Consider the following 19,954-nt stretch of genomic DNA (forward strand, 5'->3'; position numbering starts at 1 on the left):
CTGAAAACTAGACTGAAGCCACTGTTCTGGTCTGAAACCACATTTACCAATGCAAAGAGCATCATGCTTTACTACCACCCTCTGCTGCACGCCAGAGCAAAAGCTGTGTACTCCCCTTCTGGAATATCCTGAGTCTGCCCATGGTCTCTGCCAGCAGATTTCTGGGAATCAAAGTTTTCAAAGATGATTAAATTTTTTTTTTCATAATTAGGTTTGGAGTATTAACTCTTCTGACAGATGAAAGATCACAACTCAAATGCTTTCAGATGAGATTCAGTAGCTTTGAGAAATCCTGTTATTTCCACTCATTCATGAAAACACATTAACACAGATCATGAATTATATTTTAAGTGTACATCACATTGCAGGCGTACAGTTCTGAATTACTTCTAGAAGAAATATGAAACGAAAAAATTCCACGTCCAGAATGACAAAATATGCTCACATTGCTAAAATTTTTTTTACATTTGGGATTACTTAATAAAAGCCAGTAATTCTTCTGATATTTTCAGAGCTAAGGGTAAGGCCATAGGGCGTTGCTATTCTGTTATGTCCCACAATTTCCTGTGCAAGAGAGACAGAATAAAGAAACCTGCACGTTCTTGCAAAAACCCACAAGCTGTATCATTTTTCAGATCAAACAAGGAAGAGGGACAGAACCTGCTTCTACTGCATGAAAAGGGGCAGCAAGACAATTCAGACACATTAAATTCACACTCTCAAGCCTTGAAAGCCTGAAGGCAGCTCTTTAATATGCACCATTTAGCAACAGGGCATTTTGATTTTTTAGATGGAAAATCTGGTTTCAGGGTCTTTATTCCTCCAATTCAACTCTTCAGCAGGCAGGAAGCTTCTCCAACCCTCTGTATCACTAGCATTAATAATTAAAACCCCCAAAAGCTTATTTTCTGCATCATTGATCATAAAAATTAAAAAAGACCAGGCAGAAGGCTATTAAAAATTAGGATTTTTTTCTTGTCCATTTGTTTTAGAGCACACTAAATCTTTCAGCATTGACTCACTGTTTCAGGAAGCTGGGGGCATCACTGAAAAGTTAAGACATCGATTTAAAATGTTCCAGTGCTTTAAAAAGCATTAAGAAAAAGTTATCCATAGGCGAGACAGAGCAGTGATGTAGCAGTAAAGCACTGACACTTCTGTAGGAAAACAGTTTACAACAGCACAGGAACAAGGAACCATGACTGGTTATGAGTCATTTCCACGACATTTGATGGCTGATTTTAAGATGCCACGTGAAAAAGACCCACTCTGAGATGCGAGCTTACAACCTGGATCCCGACCAAACTTTCCTTGTGGTGTTCATTTTCTGGCCAATGCAGAAAACTTAGAATAATTTTCTGTTGTACCTTGAAAAATAAGGAAGGAACATTTATGCTAAAACATATGACATTGTTGGATTATTTTAACGTTTCTAAGTGGCTTGATAAGCTGTTAAGAAAGTCAAGTGAGGAAAGGGAGAGGATGCATTTGAGAGCTCATAATTGTTGATGCTTTCCATTTCCCATCCGGCTGACACAGAGCGTGTCTCATGCAAACAACTTCGCAGAAATCTCTTCTCTTCCAGGAAACTCAAAACTGCCATTCGGGATTCAGCTGGCTGCTCCTTCCCCGGCTCACTGGAGATGCTTTATGTACTGCTCATCTACCAGTAACAGAGACAGAGCCTCCTGCTCCAGCCTGGGAGCAATTCCCATACACGCTTCGACTCATCTCTAGGCTAGCGGAGTAAAAAATATTACTAAGAGTGAGGAATGGAGAGTCCTGGGCTGCAGTGGGAAAAAGACATTTTCGTCTGCATATTCTACGGCTTTGGGTCGCTGCATGAACCAGCTACCATTCTGGTCTCGACCACACAAACGCTGCTGACCTTATCAAGCCAGAGGTATGAGAAACAGTCTGATAAGAAAAGAGAACAAAATGACGAATCTCACAGAAACCCTGCGCTGTGGTTCCCATACCGCGTGCATTGCATTGCACGTACGTCATATGCACACAGGTAGCTGCCATTTGACCTGTGATGCAATTTCATGTCTAAAGGGAGAACAGGGTTAGTTTTTCCTTTTTTGTATCATGCTGTTCTCACTGAGGGCTCAAAGCAGTGTATCAGAGAACTCAAGCAATACGCTACAGATGAGTGGCACATGCTTTTTGCCATTGGAAATAAAAGCCGCAATCCAAGCCAGCTTTTCTTGTCCTCCATCCATCTTAACAAAGCACCTCAGCCCCAAGCCACCACAAAGCTGAAATAACCAAAGTCCTCCAGCTGACTGATACATCCCAACAAGCAGGAGCAGAAAATCCCACGGGATGCTCCGATGTCTGAGCATAGGCTAGGAAGGAGGTTTCAGGACACCTCCTAACAGCCACAACTCATTTCTGTCCAGCTGCCATAAGGCAACACACTGCTCCATGAATCACTATGTCCAGAGTCTCCCTCCCACCCCACATCCTTAAGAGGAAAATCAAATGTCAGGTTCACATTTCCCATGTCAGATTTAAAGAAAAACAAAAGGAAGGGGGGGAAGAACCCCGACTTACTTGCACAGTAGTACGAATCCTTATTGAAAGGTTTCATACAGTGGTAACAGGTTGCTTGGGCTACAACGGTGGTTGCAGTGAAGTGATGTCCATTTAATAGCTTCTTATCTTTCTCCTTCTCCTTGGAATCTTTGTCCTTCTCTTTAGTCTTCTCTTTATCTTTCTCTTTTTCCTGCCAAAAGAAAATGAACAAATGTCTCTTTACTTCACAGAGGTCTATTCTCTAGTTACAAATTCTTCAGTGTTTGCTTTTGGCACTATGACGATATTGATCGGCGCACACCTTAACAATAGTCATGTGTCTGCACAGTTCTCTGTTAAAAACATCAGCTTACAGCCCCCCTGGATGGATTAACATACTATTGACTCGCAGCGCCTTCTGCACAGATATCTCCCCAGTGGAGACGAAACTGAATCTGTTCTAAAAGCAGCTATTTTCTTCTACCTTTGTTTTATTTTTGCTTTGTTTAATGACTTACCTCTTTTCTTCCAGGCTCTCATCAATCTCTTCAGCACTTTCAATGAATTGTGTTAAATACTAACACCCTGTGTAATGTGTATCTAACTTTCAACGTAGTTAATTTTTAAGGCCAACCCATAAGAGTTGTGCTTTGCAACTGCATTTTTAATGGAGAACACAAGCTCTTTCTCGGTGCGGGTACAGCATCACTGCCAGAATATTTCCACCTCTGTTTTCCTTCTGACTAGCAACTTTTTCAACAGTTTCATGCAACCCCAAGTAATTATGTGAAGCTTTTTGGGGAAATGGATCTTTCACAAACTCTCAAAATAAGGTACCACAGAGAGGCTGAGGAACAACAGCAACACCATAAAATATTATCTTGTCTTCGGGAAGCCAAGGCTACTCAGCTTTGGAAAGATTACAAGCATAGCCAGATTCTCCAATTTTTATCAGAGTTTTTGCTTAACTTTCTTTCACCACCTGAGATAGAAAATGCTAAATACTAAAAATTTGAAACATTTTTCCCTGCAGCCTTTTGTGGATTTGGAATTCTCCCCAAACAATTTTTAAAGGAAACTCCATAGAAAACCTCCAAATTTGAATTACAGTGACTCCTTTTCTTTCTGTGTACCACTCTACAAAATATTTACCATATAATTCAGCTCCACATCTGTATTTTAACTGTTACTGCTTAACCAGAAATGGTAAAGGCTTCTGTAAGCTTATCTTTGTATTTTGTTATTTATATGTCATGGGCCTTTACTGAATCTTGTCACAGCCTACATCTCAGAGAGCTGCAGAGCAGCCCATGTGAGCAACCGCCATGAAGCGGTTAAAAGAGGTACCGAGCTCCGCAGTCACCGTCAGGGAAACTTTTGAGCCTTTGATGACACACTCAAATAATTAGTAACTCAGCCTAAGGTTTCCCCTCTCCCAACACCCTGGGCAAAATGCCAGTGCTGGAGTCTCTCACTGCAAAGCCTCATAAACAGAACGTCTATTTACTGCCCTGAAACGCTATTTTGTTCTGCAAATAAGCAAAACCAGAAGCATTACCATATGGAATAATCCTGTCTGAAGCAGAAAGCCTGCCAGGAGGAATCTGCTTTGTGGCACATCTGCACCTCCTTTAAGCCATCAGCTCGGATCACCACCCCACATAAACCTCCACAGCCCTGTTCTCCATCCACTGCCCTGCCCACCTTTAACTGTGTCCAGCCTGGCAGGATTCAAGAACTAAAACTTTGCATTTTAGTCCTTGGCTAATGGCACCAAGCTGATACCTGGAGTTTTGCTCTATTGCGAAGACTTGTGAAGCTCCAGGAGAAAAGATCACCCTATGCTCAAGGCAAATCTTGTGACTCTCACGCTTAAAATGCTGAAAGGAGATTCACCATCCTACACTTTAAATGTACCTGATGTTTACTGCAAAGCCCAGTAATTCTAAAGTCTGGAATAATACCCTGTCTTCATAAAATCACTGTAAAAACCATTTTAATTAAAGCTGAATGACCCCAGGAAAAACAGGAAATGGGTGCACCACTTTCAAGGAGGAAACAGCAAACTTCATACACGGGATGCCAGCCATGCCACTGAAATACAAGATCTCAAAATGAGGTTTTTTTTTTTTTTTCCTGTGACAGTTACTGGAAATTATTTTTTTTAAAAGGATTGTAAAAACAAAACCATTTTCCCATGCTATCAGGAGCTGCCAGCACTACTTGAAGCACGGCTACACAGGTGAACCTGCACCGACACGCGCTAATGGACACGACGTGTACCGCAACTCAGTCGTACTGCCCAAAATAACACACCGTGCACTGCACCAGCAGATCCTGCTCCAAAACAAACAAAAGCTCTTACCTCCCAATTCTTAAGTCCTACTAGCTTCACTGTTATTTGAGGTACTTCAGCAAATCTATTCCATTTTATCGACATCCTTCCCTGGGGGGCAGGAGAGCTGCTCCCCACCAGCATTAGCCCATCGCAACAGCCAAGGGCTGCCAGCACAGCCGGCCGGGGGGACGGCAGTCAGAAAGGAGTTGAGCAAAAGGGGGAGGGCGATACAATTGCTGCTAACTTCCTGGAAGATGATTTTAGCTACTGTGCTACTGCTTTCATCTTGCCCTACACTAGCTTCCACTGCTAAAAAAACCCCCAAAAAACAAAAAAACAACATAGAAGAAAAAATATAGGCCAGAAAGGATGAGATTAATATTTTAGAAGTCACAAGACAATACAAGACCACCCATTTTAAAGGCAGAAGGTGGTAAATCAAATCCTCTGTGATGTTTAAGATACAGAAAAAGTGAATTTTAACATACCTCAGTGTTGCTATGTAGTACTTCAGTAAACAAAGTGCTGAAGAAGATTTCCTAGACAGAAGGATTTCGCGTGTTTGCACTCCTCCTGCTCTACAGGTCACAAATATTCCCTGTCTCCTGCTCCTTTCAAACACTCACAACTCCTACTATATACACTGAAACGCTGTTGGTGGTACAGCACTGCCCAATAACTGCGCAAGTCAAGGAAAAGCAGAAATTACTCATGCTAATTTTTTTTGTCGTCATTTCCCAGAAACTCTCTACCAAAATGAAGAAAATGAGGTTTGTTTTTTTTTTTTCTTCTAATCGACAGAGACATGGCATGTTTTAGACTTCGCGAACGTGAATCAGTGCACGCTACTGATTAAGAGAATCACTGACTAAGCCCTGAATAGTACAAAGTATATGCTAGACATGGGTAAATTCACCAACGTCTATCAGCATCCCCTGAAGTTAATACTCCAAACATATTTTTTTTTAACACAACCATTTACACCATTTTTAAAAAGAGCTGTTGCCATTAGCAGGCTCAAAAATGCTTTATTTTATGGTTCATCTTTGAAAACTATGATTTCTGAAGGTTTGGAGAAAAGTAAAAACCTAGTTGGAAAGAAGTTGAAGCCTCTCTCCCTCCTGACAGCCCAGACAGCAGCAGAAACCAACTCTTCCTGTCCAACTTCCTCTTTCAAGGTTTGTTGTTTTTTCTTTTTAACTCTTACAGGTTTTCATCAGCCATGATATTTCTGAGAAATCAGCGTTCCCAAGAATTTTTAGGTCAAATTATTTAAATGTACAGCTGAAGCTCTAAAAATGTAGGTAATGCAAACATTCCACTGTGAGCAGCGAAGGAACTGTAATCTGAATTTTATTATTACTTTTTAGTTAGTAAAAATATCAGAGCTTCTATGAGCTGCAGTTTTTGTCGTGTGTATTATTGCTGAGATTTTGGAGCAATTCCTTGTCAACAACTTCAGACATAATCACAAAATCAGATGGCACCTACTTAACAAAGGCAGAGCAAATATCTCAAAGCACCTCTGTCACATTTTCTTACCTGCCCCAACCAGATCTCATACACATCCTGTTCTTGCTTAGAGATTATACAGCCAAAGGGCAAGAATCAGTTAACAAATTTCCAGCCTCATTCACAGGCTGTGCAACACGCTCCACAACTTCTTGCTAGCAGTTTGCACAGGGGTTTCTATCTAAATTTTTTTTTTTTTTTGACATTGTACTTCACAGCAGGGAAGAGCAATGTTGCACACTGCTCAGCAGCAGCTCTGAGCCGCTGGTACCCGCAGCTTGTATCTTTTTAAAGCAGGTCCACAAAGAGGAACTGTGTGTTAGGATGACTGATCTCACTACAGCTGGTACCTCATTGCAAAGGTGATGCAATCTTCAAAAAATGTGCATTGTGCCATTGCAGCACACAAACACAGCTACACTAGAGGAACACTCAGGCGGAAACATCAAGTGCTTATGATGGGAAAGGCTAAAATCAAGTTTGCTTGCGCAGGTGAAACGTGACCCCTCCCACACATGGCTGCTTCAGCCCAGCTTTATTCTGCGACAGGCACAATACTCATTATGCCACATTTTGTTTCCCATTTGCTATTTGGAAACTCATTGGAATATGTAATTATGTGTCTCGGGGCCTTCCAATAGTGTTTACCATCATATTAGCTACGCCTCACCTAACTATATCATACACATTGCCCACTGTGAGGTAAAGTGCTCTTAGCTTCTGTCAGACATGATAAACCGAGGCAAGATTCAAGTGAAAAACACTAATTTTCAGGGGACAATCTAAGGCAACAGCAGCCCGTTTGTGTGAAGTATTTAGCATTAGTGTAATTATTTCTGTAACCAATGCTGTCCCCAGGAAATTCAGCTGTGCTGAGCAGTGCTTAACCTTCAGCAAATTAAATCCCAGGGTTTCAAGGGCAGAAAAAAGGGGAAAACAAACATTGGCCATCGCTAAGGCCACAGTTTGAGCAACTTCTTCAACAGTGCACAGGAACTTTGCAGCAAAAGGTAAAAATAAAAGGGAAACACAATACAGCCTTTGACAGCCAGTCCCTTCTTATAGCTCCTTATTTTATTAAACACCTCTCAGGTTCTGAAAAATTAGACCCATCAATCACTGCTAAGCCATAAATCAGGCCAGAGCACAATCTATTCTCTATAAAAAAATGAAGCATTGTTCTGTGTGGAAAAGAGGCACAGGAAACCTCACATCAGATGCATTTCAATTTTGGGGTGCTAAAACTTCCCATATTGCTATTCTCTATTACCCCACAGACAATCCTCCCCTCGCAAAAGGAAGAAAGGAAGAAAAAAGAAAAGTCAGGGAAAGACATAAATAGCACCCTATGGAAACACACTGAAATACAGAATTAATCTCTGCTACCTGTGGGTATTTCACAGCTGTGTAAGTCACAAGAAGCACTTACTTTGCTCTTCTTGCTGCTGGACATTTTATTCCTGAGGTAGCTGAAGGTGCGACTGACTTTTGTTCCTTTACCAGCAGGGACGCTGCTGCTCTCTTCAGTTATGCTAAAAATCAAAAAAAGAAAGAGGTTGTTTTTATTTTTCTCCCAAAGCATCTATTAAATGGATAGATTCTTTTTTAAAGGACAAATGCATTTGCTAGCCAATAGAGTGAGGGGTTGATTTGTGGTGTTATACAAAAAAGGCAAAGGGAAGACAAAATGCCAATCCAGTAGATTGTCATATGTTTCAAGGAATCCTTTCAATCCTCTTTTTAAGCAATCTCCATTCTCAAATCATGCCATAGCACCCTCTGCTGCTCCCGTGGCCAAATAACTAGTAACCAGCTCGCAGCATCTGCTTATTTACATACCCAATATTGCAGTGATACAGTCAGTCTTGGCACTTAATCATCAATAATTCAGATGCGGAGCAGACAGAAAGGGGTAAGACATGCATTCATCCTTTAAATAGAGATCTCTTTCTAGAGAAAGACATCTAATGGACTCCCAAAAGGCAGTGAGTGTCTTTAACAGAAACCTCACTGTCCGCAAAGCCTCCCCTGAGAAATGAGAACACCAATACTGAGTAATAAAAAGCAACGGTTATTTGTATTAATTTAGGCATTTCTGGGATGCCAGATATTTTCTGCCAGTCTTTACACGCACAAGCTTATGACTTCTTCAGCTTCTATGGAAGAATAAGAAATTACAGAAGAAACTATTATTTAATTAAAGGACACTGTCTGTCAACAGGAAGTACAAAGCAAACCAAAAGCAGAACAACTGAAAGACAAATGAAATCAAGGAGCAGAAACCATCAGCGAGCAAAAGTGAAGAGCTTCTGAGCCACAGAAGAAGCCGAAGCTATCAGAGTGACACAGAGACCAGATATCCAGCTCCTCCAGTGCCACAAATGTCCTTCTTCCAGGGAAGCGCTTTTAAAGCCAGCACCCACCAGAAAGGTTATCTCCTCTCTACAGTTTGCAAGTTACAAAAAGTAACTTACAAAAACATGATTGTTTTGGTCTTTGTTATAGAAATACAGACAGAACTAACCAAAGAGTGGAATAACTACTTCTTTGAGCATAAAATATAACTAAGGGTAGTCTAAAACTGTTCAGTAATAGATAATCTGATGCAACACTATGCATGAATAAACACAAAACCTTATCATAGATAAAACCTAGAAGAGACCTTCATATTTTATCATCTAAAATATTCTTTATCTTTTAGACATACTGGACTGATTTTCACAAGCCTGACACATGCAATTTCAGCTGAAGCGCACTAAGTGTCAGGAAGGCTTTTGAGTGTCCAAACCACAGCCCACTGCAGGAGTTCCACCAGAATAGACATGGTACCCCCAAAACACCGTACCTCTGAACCGAGGAACCCGTGGGGCTGCCGAACGCCTGCGTATCTGGAAAAGAAAGGAGGGGTGGGGAGGTGACATGTTAGACTGCAATCTTAGCCCACTGATTCTACAAATATAAAAAAATTTGGATGGGTCAAGAGGAAGGGGAAATGTTTTCCAGAAGTGAGTGTTTAGAATAGATTACATGTGCTCAAGATAAAGCCTGTTCCCTGTATCCTTAGGTGCTCTCAAATTAGATGTTGAGGTGAAAGTCTGCTTAGTATTTTTATCGTTCTTCAACTATTAAGCAAAGGATGTGCATCTGTTAGATTTGCTGGTACATCATGGTATTTGAATCAGAACTGCCAATTCAATGACAATAGGTATAAGTGAGAATCATTCTGCCACAACGCTTTTATTTATACATCACTAGAAAGAATCTATTGTACAACACATCCGGGTTTCATGTCTAAAACTCTTCTCTTTGATGAAATTATAGTTCATTTTCCCATCAAAATCCTGAAGCACTTCATAAAGAGTAAGGAAAACAACAGAAGCCTTATTCTGTTTTCCACGAAACATTACCAGCCTAGGGCTTAGTCACACAACACTGTGCTTGAGGAAAGTCTGACTTCTGACATGAAGCTGAAGCCCTGCCAATGACACAAACTCTCTTTATACCACAAGAAACCTGCTTGCACAATGCATTTGGAGCAGATTAGGTAGCTGACAGCATTTACCAGGACCATCGAAGAACACTGAAACATCAGAATGAAATGATCCAGAGGGCACAGGGCTCTCTCTGGAGTAACTGGGCTTGTCAGGACTCCAAAAAAACCCTCACTACAAGCACTGTTTGCAGTCCTATCTGAAGTTCAAGAAACAACACGACTGGTCACCTTATTAGGCTTCTGCATATACACTGTAAGAAAAAATGTACTTTGGCTTCAAATTCTGTGAACATATTAAAGCGAAGGGTGAATGGAAAAGAGCCACTTGACATCAGAGGCAAAGATGGTCCCCTACCCAAAAGCAGTAAGGGCATTAGGAAAAACTGCATACGATATTATGCCTTATGATTCTAAAATACACATTTTCCTAACTGCTGATTCAAGTGTCAACACAGCCCAAGACAGAAATATAATTTCTTCCTATTGAGAAGCTGAAATACAGGCATACCCTATTACCTAATCTTTGCTTGGCGATCGCTGTTAGTATCTCCTTTGCAAAACCTTTCACCTAATTAATGATCTATCCCAAATACATCAAAGTTAGTAATAACTGTAATGTATGTCAAACGAAGTACGCTATTCAATTTCCTGACTGTGCTGGGTTTTTATATAGTATAAACACCTAAACACCTACTCAGATCACACAAGTAATTTACAGACTCACAACTCCCTGATTAACACGCCAGTGACTCTGTTTCTGCTCTAGTTTGCTTTTAACATGGGTTAAGCCTACTTAGTCTTTTTTTTTTTTTAACAGATTCATCAATTTGACTGGATTTAAGTATTGAACAAACTTGTTTGCTTCTTTGCAGTTAACGTAAGAAATACGCATGAACACTGAATCAAGAGCTGTAATAATTTGGTATTTGTGACTGGTTTTCAGCACCTTGAGAAAGCACACTGCATGACAACTTGAACTACGTACTATTTATCTTGTACTGCAATAGTGATTTATTTTAAAAGTGTGGGATTCTTTACACTGGCAGGCAAAACTGATCCAGACAAAAATCAAGGTGAAAGCCTGTTTATAGCTTCGTATTTTAGTCTACAATGTAATATCATATGATCAACATTCTGTTGAAAGCTATAAAGCCCAAGATGATGAGCATCGAAAAGCACATTTTCTCACCTTCAGGGGGTTTTTTTGGCGTAGAAGGGGGCAAAGGAGGTTTATTTCCATAATTATTGTGTTTCCTACCATGACCAGGTTCAGAACTGAAATGCCAAAACTGATTTCACAGCCCACAAAATAAATTAGTTTTGTTTGAAGACCAGGACTGCTATCTGTGTCCAATGAATCTGGGCTAGCAGCCAATTTTGGTGTACTTAACTGAACACCTCGTAAGAATCACCCACCAAAATTATTTCATATGGCAGCTGGACTTGAAATAATTTATCAAGGTCCATTTCGCAGAAAGCAGGGTCTGGACTAGGATATTACAAACAAAAGAAACCAGCTCGCAACTCCTTAATGTTGGCAGTAATTAAACTTCAGTGGGTCAAGAAATCCAAAGACTTCATAATAATTTTCTAAAATGCACAGACAGGCTTGTTCAGTCATCTGAAATCCACATCTTAAATACATTATATCAAACAAACTGCAACTAATTGTCCATACTCTAGAGAGAAAGAGGCATGGAGATGTTGAGGGATGGTAAGTGAAATGCAAGTGCCATCCCACTGCTAACACATCCAGCCTCTCATGAGAAATGAACCCTGAAGATGTGGAAAAATAAACAAACTAGTCTGGGTTTACTACATGAAAAATGCCCATTGCCAAAGCAGCCTTATGAATAGCTGTGGCTAAACCAACCTTTATATAAAAGTCACCACAGTACCCTCAAATATGAGGGGAAAAAAACACATGTAAAGAGAGCAACATTTTTGCTTGAGACAACATCCAACATTACTTTAAATGCTCATCGGTAACAGCAGCGCTTTTGAGAGAAGATAAATACTAGCTATCAGAAATACCCTCCAAAATCGCTATAACCTAACCTATTAGGAATTACTTAACTGCTTGGATGCTTAAAACAAACAAAAAGAAATAAAACAAAACAAAAAACAAAAACAATTGAAAAACCAAATCCACCAAGAAGTTTAGCTAAGAGTATTTTTTTACCGTGGGAGCGTGACATTAATGCACAGCTGTGTGTTTGCAGCTCACTTTGTGGGACCATGAATTGAGAGTTTTGTTAAAGGCAGAAGAGAAGGACAGAACAAAGGGAAAGGAAGAAAGAGGATAAATATGGAAGTGGGTAGTATCACACCTGGGAAGAGCACGGGACTTTCTTGTAGGAAGGGACAAAACCACAGTGAAGACTAGGAATGGAAAGGAGGAGAATTTAAATACCTACAACATGGATGGTGTGGAGAGTTTTTAAATTCAGGAAGCAACCAAAATCTGTAGGACTGGAAAGCAATTTCCCTCATCCCAGTATGGACACAAGGGATGAGGGCTAGTTTCCTTGCAAACCTTTAATTTGAACCAACTAATCCAGCTGCTCTGAATTTTCTGTTTAAATAGAGAATTATCTGTTCTGATTTATTCCAACAGTCTAATAAAACATGCTTAAGAAATAGGAAGCAATTTCAATTATCTTTGATAAGCTTGTTTAAAAAAACAAGAGGAATCTAAATGACTTTAATTCCATCTTTTGCCTTAGTTTGGTTTATTTTAGCAATGGAATTTGCAGGAGGAAAAAAAAAAGCTATCATATAATGCTCACCCATTTCCCAACAAAACTCTTCTGATTATAATATCAGGACCTAAATACGAACACCTTGATTAGTTAAGGTGTTTGGCCGCAATGTATGGTTTTTGCTCAGTAGGGAAACCGTGAATTTGTAACCAAGATTTTCAGGATTTACTATCAGGGCTTCTCTCCTCTTCTACTTCCACAGAGCAACGTACTCACTCCCACACACGGAGGGCAAATATCTACTTCTTCTCTTAACTCCATGCACTGCAACAATCTCAAGCAAGTATTTTGGATTTAATAAAAAAAGTAACAACTATACTGCTGGTCAGAATGGCAGATGATGGTATTTGCCACTTGGATACTGACAAAAACTAACCAGATGAGACATGATGGTGCTGATATACAAGCCTCTTTGGATTATAATCCTTTTATTCTGCCATTAGCTACTATTCCGATACAAGACTAAGATAATGCTGTTAGGCATCACAAAATGGAGAGGTTAGTTCAGTGTTTGCAAGCTGAAACTTCAAGGTCTAAAGCAGAAAACTAGATTTCCCTTTGTTTCCACCCATAACAGCTGCAACACACAGGTGATTACTTACTATCCAACTCCTCCTCCTCATCACTGGAAGAAGAGCCAATAGAAAAGAGAGTTTTAGACTTAGGAATGAATGGAGAGATGCTGAAGGAGAAGGAGATTCGTCTCGATGGTCGAGTCCGGCCCTGGGCTGAGAAGTTGGTTAACAGCAGACATTAGAGCATGCTTGAAAATGCATTTAATAATAAAAAGGAGGGGAAAGCGGCCAAAGCAAACTAAAACCAAAGCAAAGGAAATGTTTGCAAAGCAGCTGGCTTCAGAAAAGGCACAAGAAACAAAGAATTGAGAATGTGCAAATGCCAGAGGATGCGGGTCTCTCTCTGCATGCATAAGTTGAGTTTCAAGGCTTTCTTATCTTTGCTGTTATCTTTTTATAAGAACTCTTAATGAAGACTTACATGTGAACAGTTACTTTCCCAAATATAATACCAACAACTTAGTGGATCTCTGGACAAGGGGGCATCTGCTTCACTGAAATAACTGTCAGGGGATCAAACTAGAACAACTCAAGATATTTGTTTAAGGGTGGTTTCTGTAGTTAAATGACACCAAAGCTGTTGGGTATAGCAAGGACACTTTGGTATAGCAAGGATACTTTATCTCAAGTGCTGACTTTATCTACCTAGGGTTCTTGTCACTTCTAACTTAAAAAAACAAAAAACAAAAAAAAAAAACCAAAACCCAACACTATTGCAGTAATGTTATGCCCTTAAAAGCTTCCAGTTTTAAAACAGAGAGGTCTAAATTTCTTTTTTTTTCTTCAAAATAAAACAGAAAAAACCCAAGCATCTATTCTCCTGCCTTCTTCTAAAACTCACGATCCTTATTTTATAGAAACTGCATAAACATGAAAAAAAGCTCCTCAGCACCCTTCTCCTGTCCTTGCCTGGAAGAAGTCTATCAAACACTGTGCCAAACTCAGCAATCTATCTGTGACATCAAATCTCCCATTATCAGTAGCATAATGACAACAAGTTCAATTATCTCTTCTTAGACGTTACTTCTCTACCTCCTCCTTCTTTTCAATTTGTGAAGCTATATTTATCTTCCAGTACTATGCACTTTTCTAGGAATCTCTGCTATTTGTTTATGCCCTCAACTGCAAAGTTTGCAAATTAAAAGGGTTTACTGTAATTCCTTTTAAAAAATGATTTGTTTTTAAGAGCTGCTCTTGCATAGCAGCAGCTTTCCAACAACTCTTTATAAGTACAATCTTCTCTGAAAAGAGATGTAGGAGCCAGCTAGCCACTCTTAACTGAAATTGGTACAGAGCCTCTTATGGAGGTGCCCAAGGGCTATATATCCCAAACCTTCTCATTGCACAGGTGGAATTCTCTGAGCTTTGACCTGACCAATGTCAGGTTGCTAGATACCCATCCCTCACATGGCACATCAGTCTGTCCGCAGGAAAAATGACTGGGACAGGGCGGGGGAAACTCTGCCCCTGAGACAGGTCTGACCTAAGGGTCCTACACCAAGCACCTACGTTAAACATCTTCAGCATGTATATTCAGGCACTTCCAAGCCATTCCATGACACAGATAAATCAATTTCCTTGCACAACAGGGAGAAGAGGCTAAAGACCTTATTAGTGTTAAACTTCCAAGAGAAAGAAGCAGTAATTATTACTCTCTTTGAATAAAACACTTTTCTTTCAGCCACATCCAAAGAGAATTTTTTGTTTCAGACCCCAAAACTGAATTCCAAATATAAAAATATTATCCAACGAATATCCAACACAATGCAAACAGTGCAAAGCAAACTCCCCTGAAATACTCCTTCAGCCATTAGTCATAAATACCAATCGCTTAGAGGCAATTTGACTAAAATTATGTGCATACTTTTCCAACATAAGCAGAACAACCCTAGAGGGACCCAACGAAAGGAATTTAAATTGAAGAATTCTTAGCAAGATTCATACATTAATTTTGTTTAGACTGCCTTTCAAAGGAGTTCTTCTAGTGTCCCAGACCTGAAGAACATGACTAGGCAACACTGCTTTCTTTCTTCTGCAGTCTACTGTCTATTTAGACTAAAAGTCAAGATGAACAATAATACTTGACTGTAAATAGAACCACTTCCTCCAGCACAGTTCAATTCAACTTCCATTTCAGTGGTTTTATTTATAGCAGTTCCTGGCTTTATAACAATGCTCCACACTGGAAATTTGCTATTCCAAAGCTGAAAGCAGTCTTCCGAGCGCTCCAGCCAACAGCTCTTGTGACCTCCCTCTATAAAATGCTGAAGGATTAACAGTTGTGAATGGCCACAGCAGCTCTTGGAACATCTGAGATATCAAATGGAGTGCGGGTTAGAAACTCAGTCTTGGAAATTGCTCCTGCCTCAATACATATGACAATCAATGGGAAAAATAAGAGAAAGCCCTCCACATGTTTATTCATTTGGATTTAGTTTTTGAAGCTTTTGTGTAAAACATGCTGCTTCCTTCCCATTCCAACACATTTGCAGGGATCAGATAATTTTTTTTTTAAACACCTATAACAAAATTATGCAAGTGGAATAAAGAATTACAGTTCTCCTAGAATTCACCTCCACGAAATCAAGTATCTGTTCTTGCATAACTCTGAAGTATCCTGCTGCAATAACATGAATCTCAAACCTCGGTGATAAAAGGGAGTTTATATGCCAAGACCTTCTTGTTAAAAGGCACTAAAGCTGCTTCACATGTACTTATGGTCACAACTCAGGTAACACTACTCCTCTTTGAAGGTGACTGAGGAAGAAAGAAGTGATTTACTGAAGTTTCCAAAGTCAGCAAGTGTCAGATATGGGAAGAGAATCTGTGACCCAGGTTTTCAAGGTGAGTAACCCTTTTGGATGCTCACATCAACAGTCTCAAATGCATTCATTTTCAGAAACCACTTTCCTATAAAAATGAGGCCCTTCTGAGGTGTCACAAATTACTGAGGAAATAAAGCTCACAGAAGCATTAGTCATATTTAACTTCAGTGTCCAAAACTCACAGACACCTGCCTCAAAGCAGCAGACTAACCCCGCTATTCCTCCTGCAGCCCCTCAGGGTCGCTCACTACATCTTCTCTTTTCCTTCTCTCTCAACGAGACCATCACAGCTAGGCCAACTCTAGAAGAAGATGGGACAATCAAACTTGTCTACCACCAGCTCAGGCCTTGATGGCATTTTTAATGTGGGTCATAAGACAAAGACGAGTGGGAAGACAGCAAGTGGTCCGATTCCACGATGGGGGCACAAATCCTCTGCTGTGGTAACCTCCCGCCATGGGCCTGCAGGAGAGTCTCAAGGGAGAGGAGCCTCGGCCTGCCAGGCTCTCTCAGCCACCAGCAGCGTGTTTTCCGGGACTAGACGAGTTATTTATGGTGTTTGGTTAGCAAATGGATGCAATGCCAATAAATGGGTTGCTTCAAAAAAAATAACGAAGGCCTTCTGTCCAAGGAGGAAAGAGGGCCCGCCATCACACAGAGCAGGAGCCGGCCTTTCAGGGGATGGATCTGCCCATGGCCTGGGTCCTGCTGCTGGGGGACACATCTGTTAGGCCACACGCTCGTTAATCATGGAAGAATGATGGCTAAGAACTTAAAAACATCTCCTACAAAGCACAATCTCCCTGAGCTTCCTCCAGCAAGCCTCCTAAATGAATAAAATGCCTTTCTTTAAAGCACCTTTCCCTTGTTCAGCTTTGCAAGGAAGCAGCACGTTAATAAAGAGGAAAAGATCAGAGGCCAGCACTGATTGACAAGACATGATCTAATATGTCAATGTAGTCTCTGGCTGGCAATTAAGAAAAGGAAAACATGTGTAACATGGCCCTTCCTAAGCACATCCAGCTGCAGCCTTCTGAATGACTTTTTCAGCTGAAAGAATCAATTCAGTAAAGTTGCAAAATTAAGTGCTTGTTATCGCTTTAATTAAGCTAAACTGAAAAATTACACCTAATCAACTTTTATTACTTTTTTCAGGAATGAGATTCAATAAATGACATCCAACTGCCCCAAAACATTTAGCTCAAAATAAATAGCAACAAACTCCCTCAAACAGATCAAGATTCTCAAGTTTCCATATATCAACTTTCAAAAAATCCAGAAGTAGGAAAATAAGATCTGAAGTAGAATTTATCTCTACAGTAAAGGAAGAAATTCTGAAAGGATGCAAAATTCAAACTTTTTTTCTTTATAAGTAACAAACTCAATAAATAATAGTTTTCCTACCAGTCATCTAATTAAGAAAAAAACAAAAGAAACCCAACAAAACTGGAAATACCAGGGATACGCTGTGAAGAACAAAACATGGATTTAGACTGAACAAGTTGTTCCTTTCCACCCATAACTCCATGCAGCAGTGAAACGGATATTTCACATAATATAGGAAAGCAGGAGCAGGTACTAGCAAATTCTGCCTTGGGAAGGTAGCAAAATATACTTAATAATACAGATGACAGAATGGATAAGGAGAAGGGAAAATTGCGTTACTCACTGTCCACTGGTTTACTAATTGACATTAGAGACATAGATTTGGTCAGTGGAGATGAAACAGTGGAAGAACAGAAATTAAATCCTTGTGGTGGCGATGGTTGATGCATCTGCAGAACAGAAAAGAACCACACTGAGCAAATATGTCAAGCACAACATCCCACCTGCAGGTGCTCACGTTTAATGAAATTCTCACTTTCAAACAGTGGAAAATGGAAATGATCCCGGCATAAGGTAATAGGTGAGAAATGCAAGGACCACAAAAAAATGCAAGCGGTGTCACACAGCTGAAGTGCAACATTTTGCTTTGTCTTTTAAGTGGAAGACAACTAGTTATGCAAAAAACAGAGAGTGCAGCTGCTTGATTTTCTTACAAGATATTAATTAGATATTATTAGGATGGATATCGTTAACTGTGTGATGGCCACTGAAATGACTGCTGTGATTCCAACTCCTCAGCATAACTAGACTGTGGTTCAACGTGGTAAGAAATTCAGGTGCTTAGGAGCTCCTTCCCCAAAAAAGCCATTCCTCAAAGCAAGAGAAGACATGAGAGTCTTGACATAATAGTTCTTACAGGTCAGATCTTGTAAGGCCCATTTACTGCCTTGACATCCAGCAGTGACTCTATGAGGGAAATAGACTGGCTGGTTCACGATTCTGGCATGAACCCAGAAAATACTATGGCTGAAACTTCCAACTCAGAAATTCAAGGTATTTATAGCATTTAATACTGTAATTGCTTCTTTAACAAAAATAAGCAGACACTCACATAATATTGTGGCCCATCTGTCCTTAAGAATGGAAGCCTTCACACTGAAATCGTGACTTGGGAAAATGACTTCAAAACATTGATGTAGCATTTTCTAGAAATCTAACAATAGTTGGACAGTTTTACCTGGTGATGGAAGTCTTCAAGTTCCCCCTGCTCGAGTTCTTCAGTGAGCAAGACCAGGGACCCGCACTGATTGCTGGCAAGCGGACTCCGACTGAGGTCTTTGGAGCTCAGAGAAGCAGCCTCCAAGCTCGTAGAGGGCTTCTTGTTCTCACCAGAGTCTCCAGCAAGGCCTTCCAAGCTGTAACTGAAAAGAAACCCTGGAGGTTAGATCCTGACAAACTCTTAGGGACCTACGTCTTTCAGCACATAGCACCTTCAAGCGTAAAACACAACAGTCACGAACTGAACTGTGCAAGGATATGCTGATGTTATTCCTCAGCATGTTGTTTCTCAAAGATCAAGTGCAGATAGCAGTGGAGGAATTTCTGTTTTCTTCAGAACAAATAGCAGCATCTTTGTGCCTCTAAAGGGACACAATAATTGTTTGAGAACCAAACTCCTGGTCAATAGACTTTCCTACTATGTTTTTGTTTTATTTTGTTCTTTTCTTCTCCTTGAATGGTGCACAGGAAAATCTAGAAATACCTCTTCTAAAGATTTTGATATTTCCACATAGTCTCTTTACTACCTTTTTATTAGGTTCTCCTTGGGAATCAAGACACTCAAATTAAACTACCATGTATAGCACAGTGCTGTCTGTTCTGGACCACCACCCCTCCCAGCAGCCATAAAACCAGCTCTGGGCTGCAAGCAATGTTCATCACTACAGATAAATCTGCTGAATCTATTTAACACTTGCCACTGCACAAAGCGTTGCCACTGATTAATATAGTTCTTTCTGCCAAAGCTGATTTCTTTTTTCCCCTTTCTCTCTTCTTTTTTTTTTTAAATCCAACAGATGTTGTCTCCATCAGCCAATCAATCCTATTTTATCATTTGCTGATGAAGCCAGGTCTGTCCAATGGAGCTAGACATAACCACTCAAAGCTAAACAAAATATCAAAGTTTTGCTTGTAGAATTGGTAGTAATAAAAGGTTTGGTCTCTCTGTAGAGACAGCTGCTGATAGACATGACAGACAAGTGACCTCTACAGAAAAATTCTAACACGCTCACTTCTCACATATAAACCAACCTCTCTTTCACATGTGACTGTTTCCATTTGATCTTTTCTTGGCCCTGATACTGTGCTTCTGACCCTCCTGCTCCTTGTGCCCAAGCATCAATAAACCCACTGTGATGCCAGTTTGGGTTAATATGCAAGCTTTACGGATTCACCTCCTAGTACACTAGGACAACTCCATGGTTAATATTTGATTTTATGCACACAAAGCCCTGCTAGCCTGAAATAAGGCCTATCCTGGATATATATCCCAACTTGACGCTAATCATGACATCTACGTGGCCAAACTAACATATAAGCAAATG

The 19,954-nt window shown here is 40.2% G+C and overlaps 1 protein-coding gene across 1 annotated transcript in view; it reads right to left on the reverse strand.

Annotated features, from left to right (window-relative positions):
- The window catches only part of LOC104469373 (A-kinase anchor protein 13-like), a gene marked incomplete at both ends in the record, with an annotated part of 114,841 nt that overhangs the window by 2,808 nt on the left and 92,079 nt on the right, over positions 1-19,954 (reverse strand). Inside the window, 5 exons of the mRNA XM_010083848.1 lie at positions 2,560-2,731; positions 7,800-7,902; positions 9,216-9,258; positions 17,695-17,800; positions 18,589-18,772. Coding sequence (XP_010082150.1) covers positions 2,560-2,731; positions 7,800-7,902; positions 9,216-9,258; positions 17,695-17,800; positions 18,589-18,772 — 608 coding nt within the window. The remainder of the gene's footprint in view (positions 1-2,559; positions 2,732-7,799; positions 7,903-9,215; positions 9,259-17,694; positions 17,801-18,588; positions 18,773-19,954) is intronic.

Source organism: Pterocles gutturalis, unplaced genomic scaffold, assembly GCF_000699245.1.
Source record: "Pterocles gutturalis isolate BGI_N339 unplaced genomic scaffold, ASM69924v1 scaffold11720, whole genome shotgun sequence".
NCBI lineage: Eukaryota > Metazoa > Chordata > Aves > Pterocliformes > Pteroclidae > Pterocles > Pterocles gutturalis.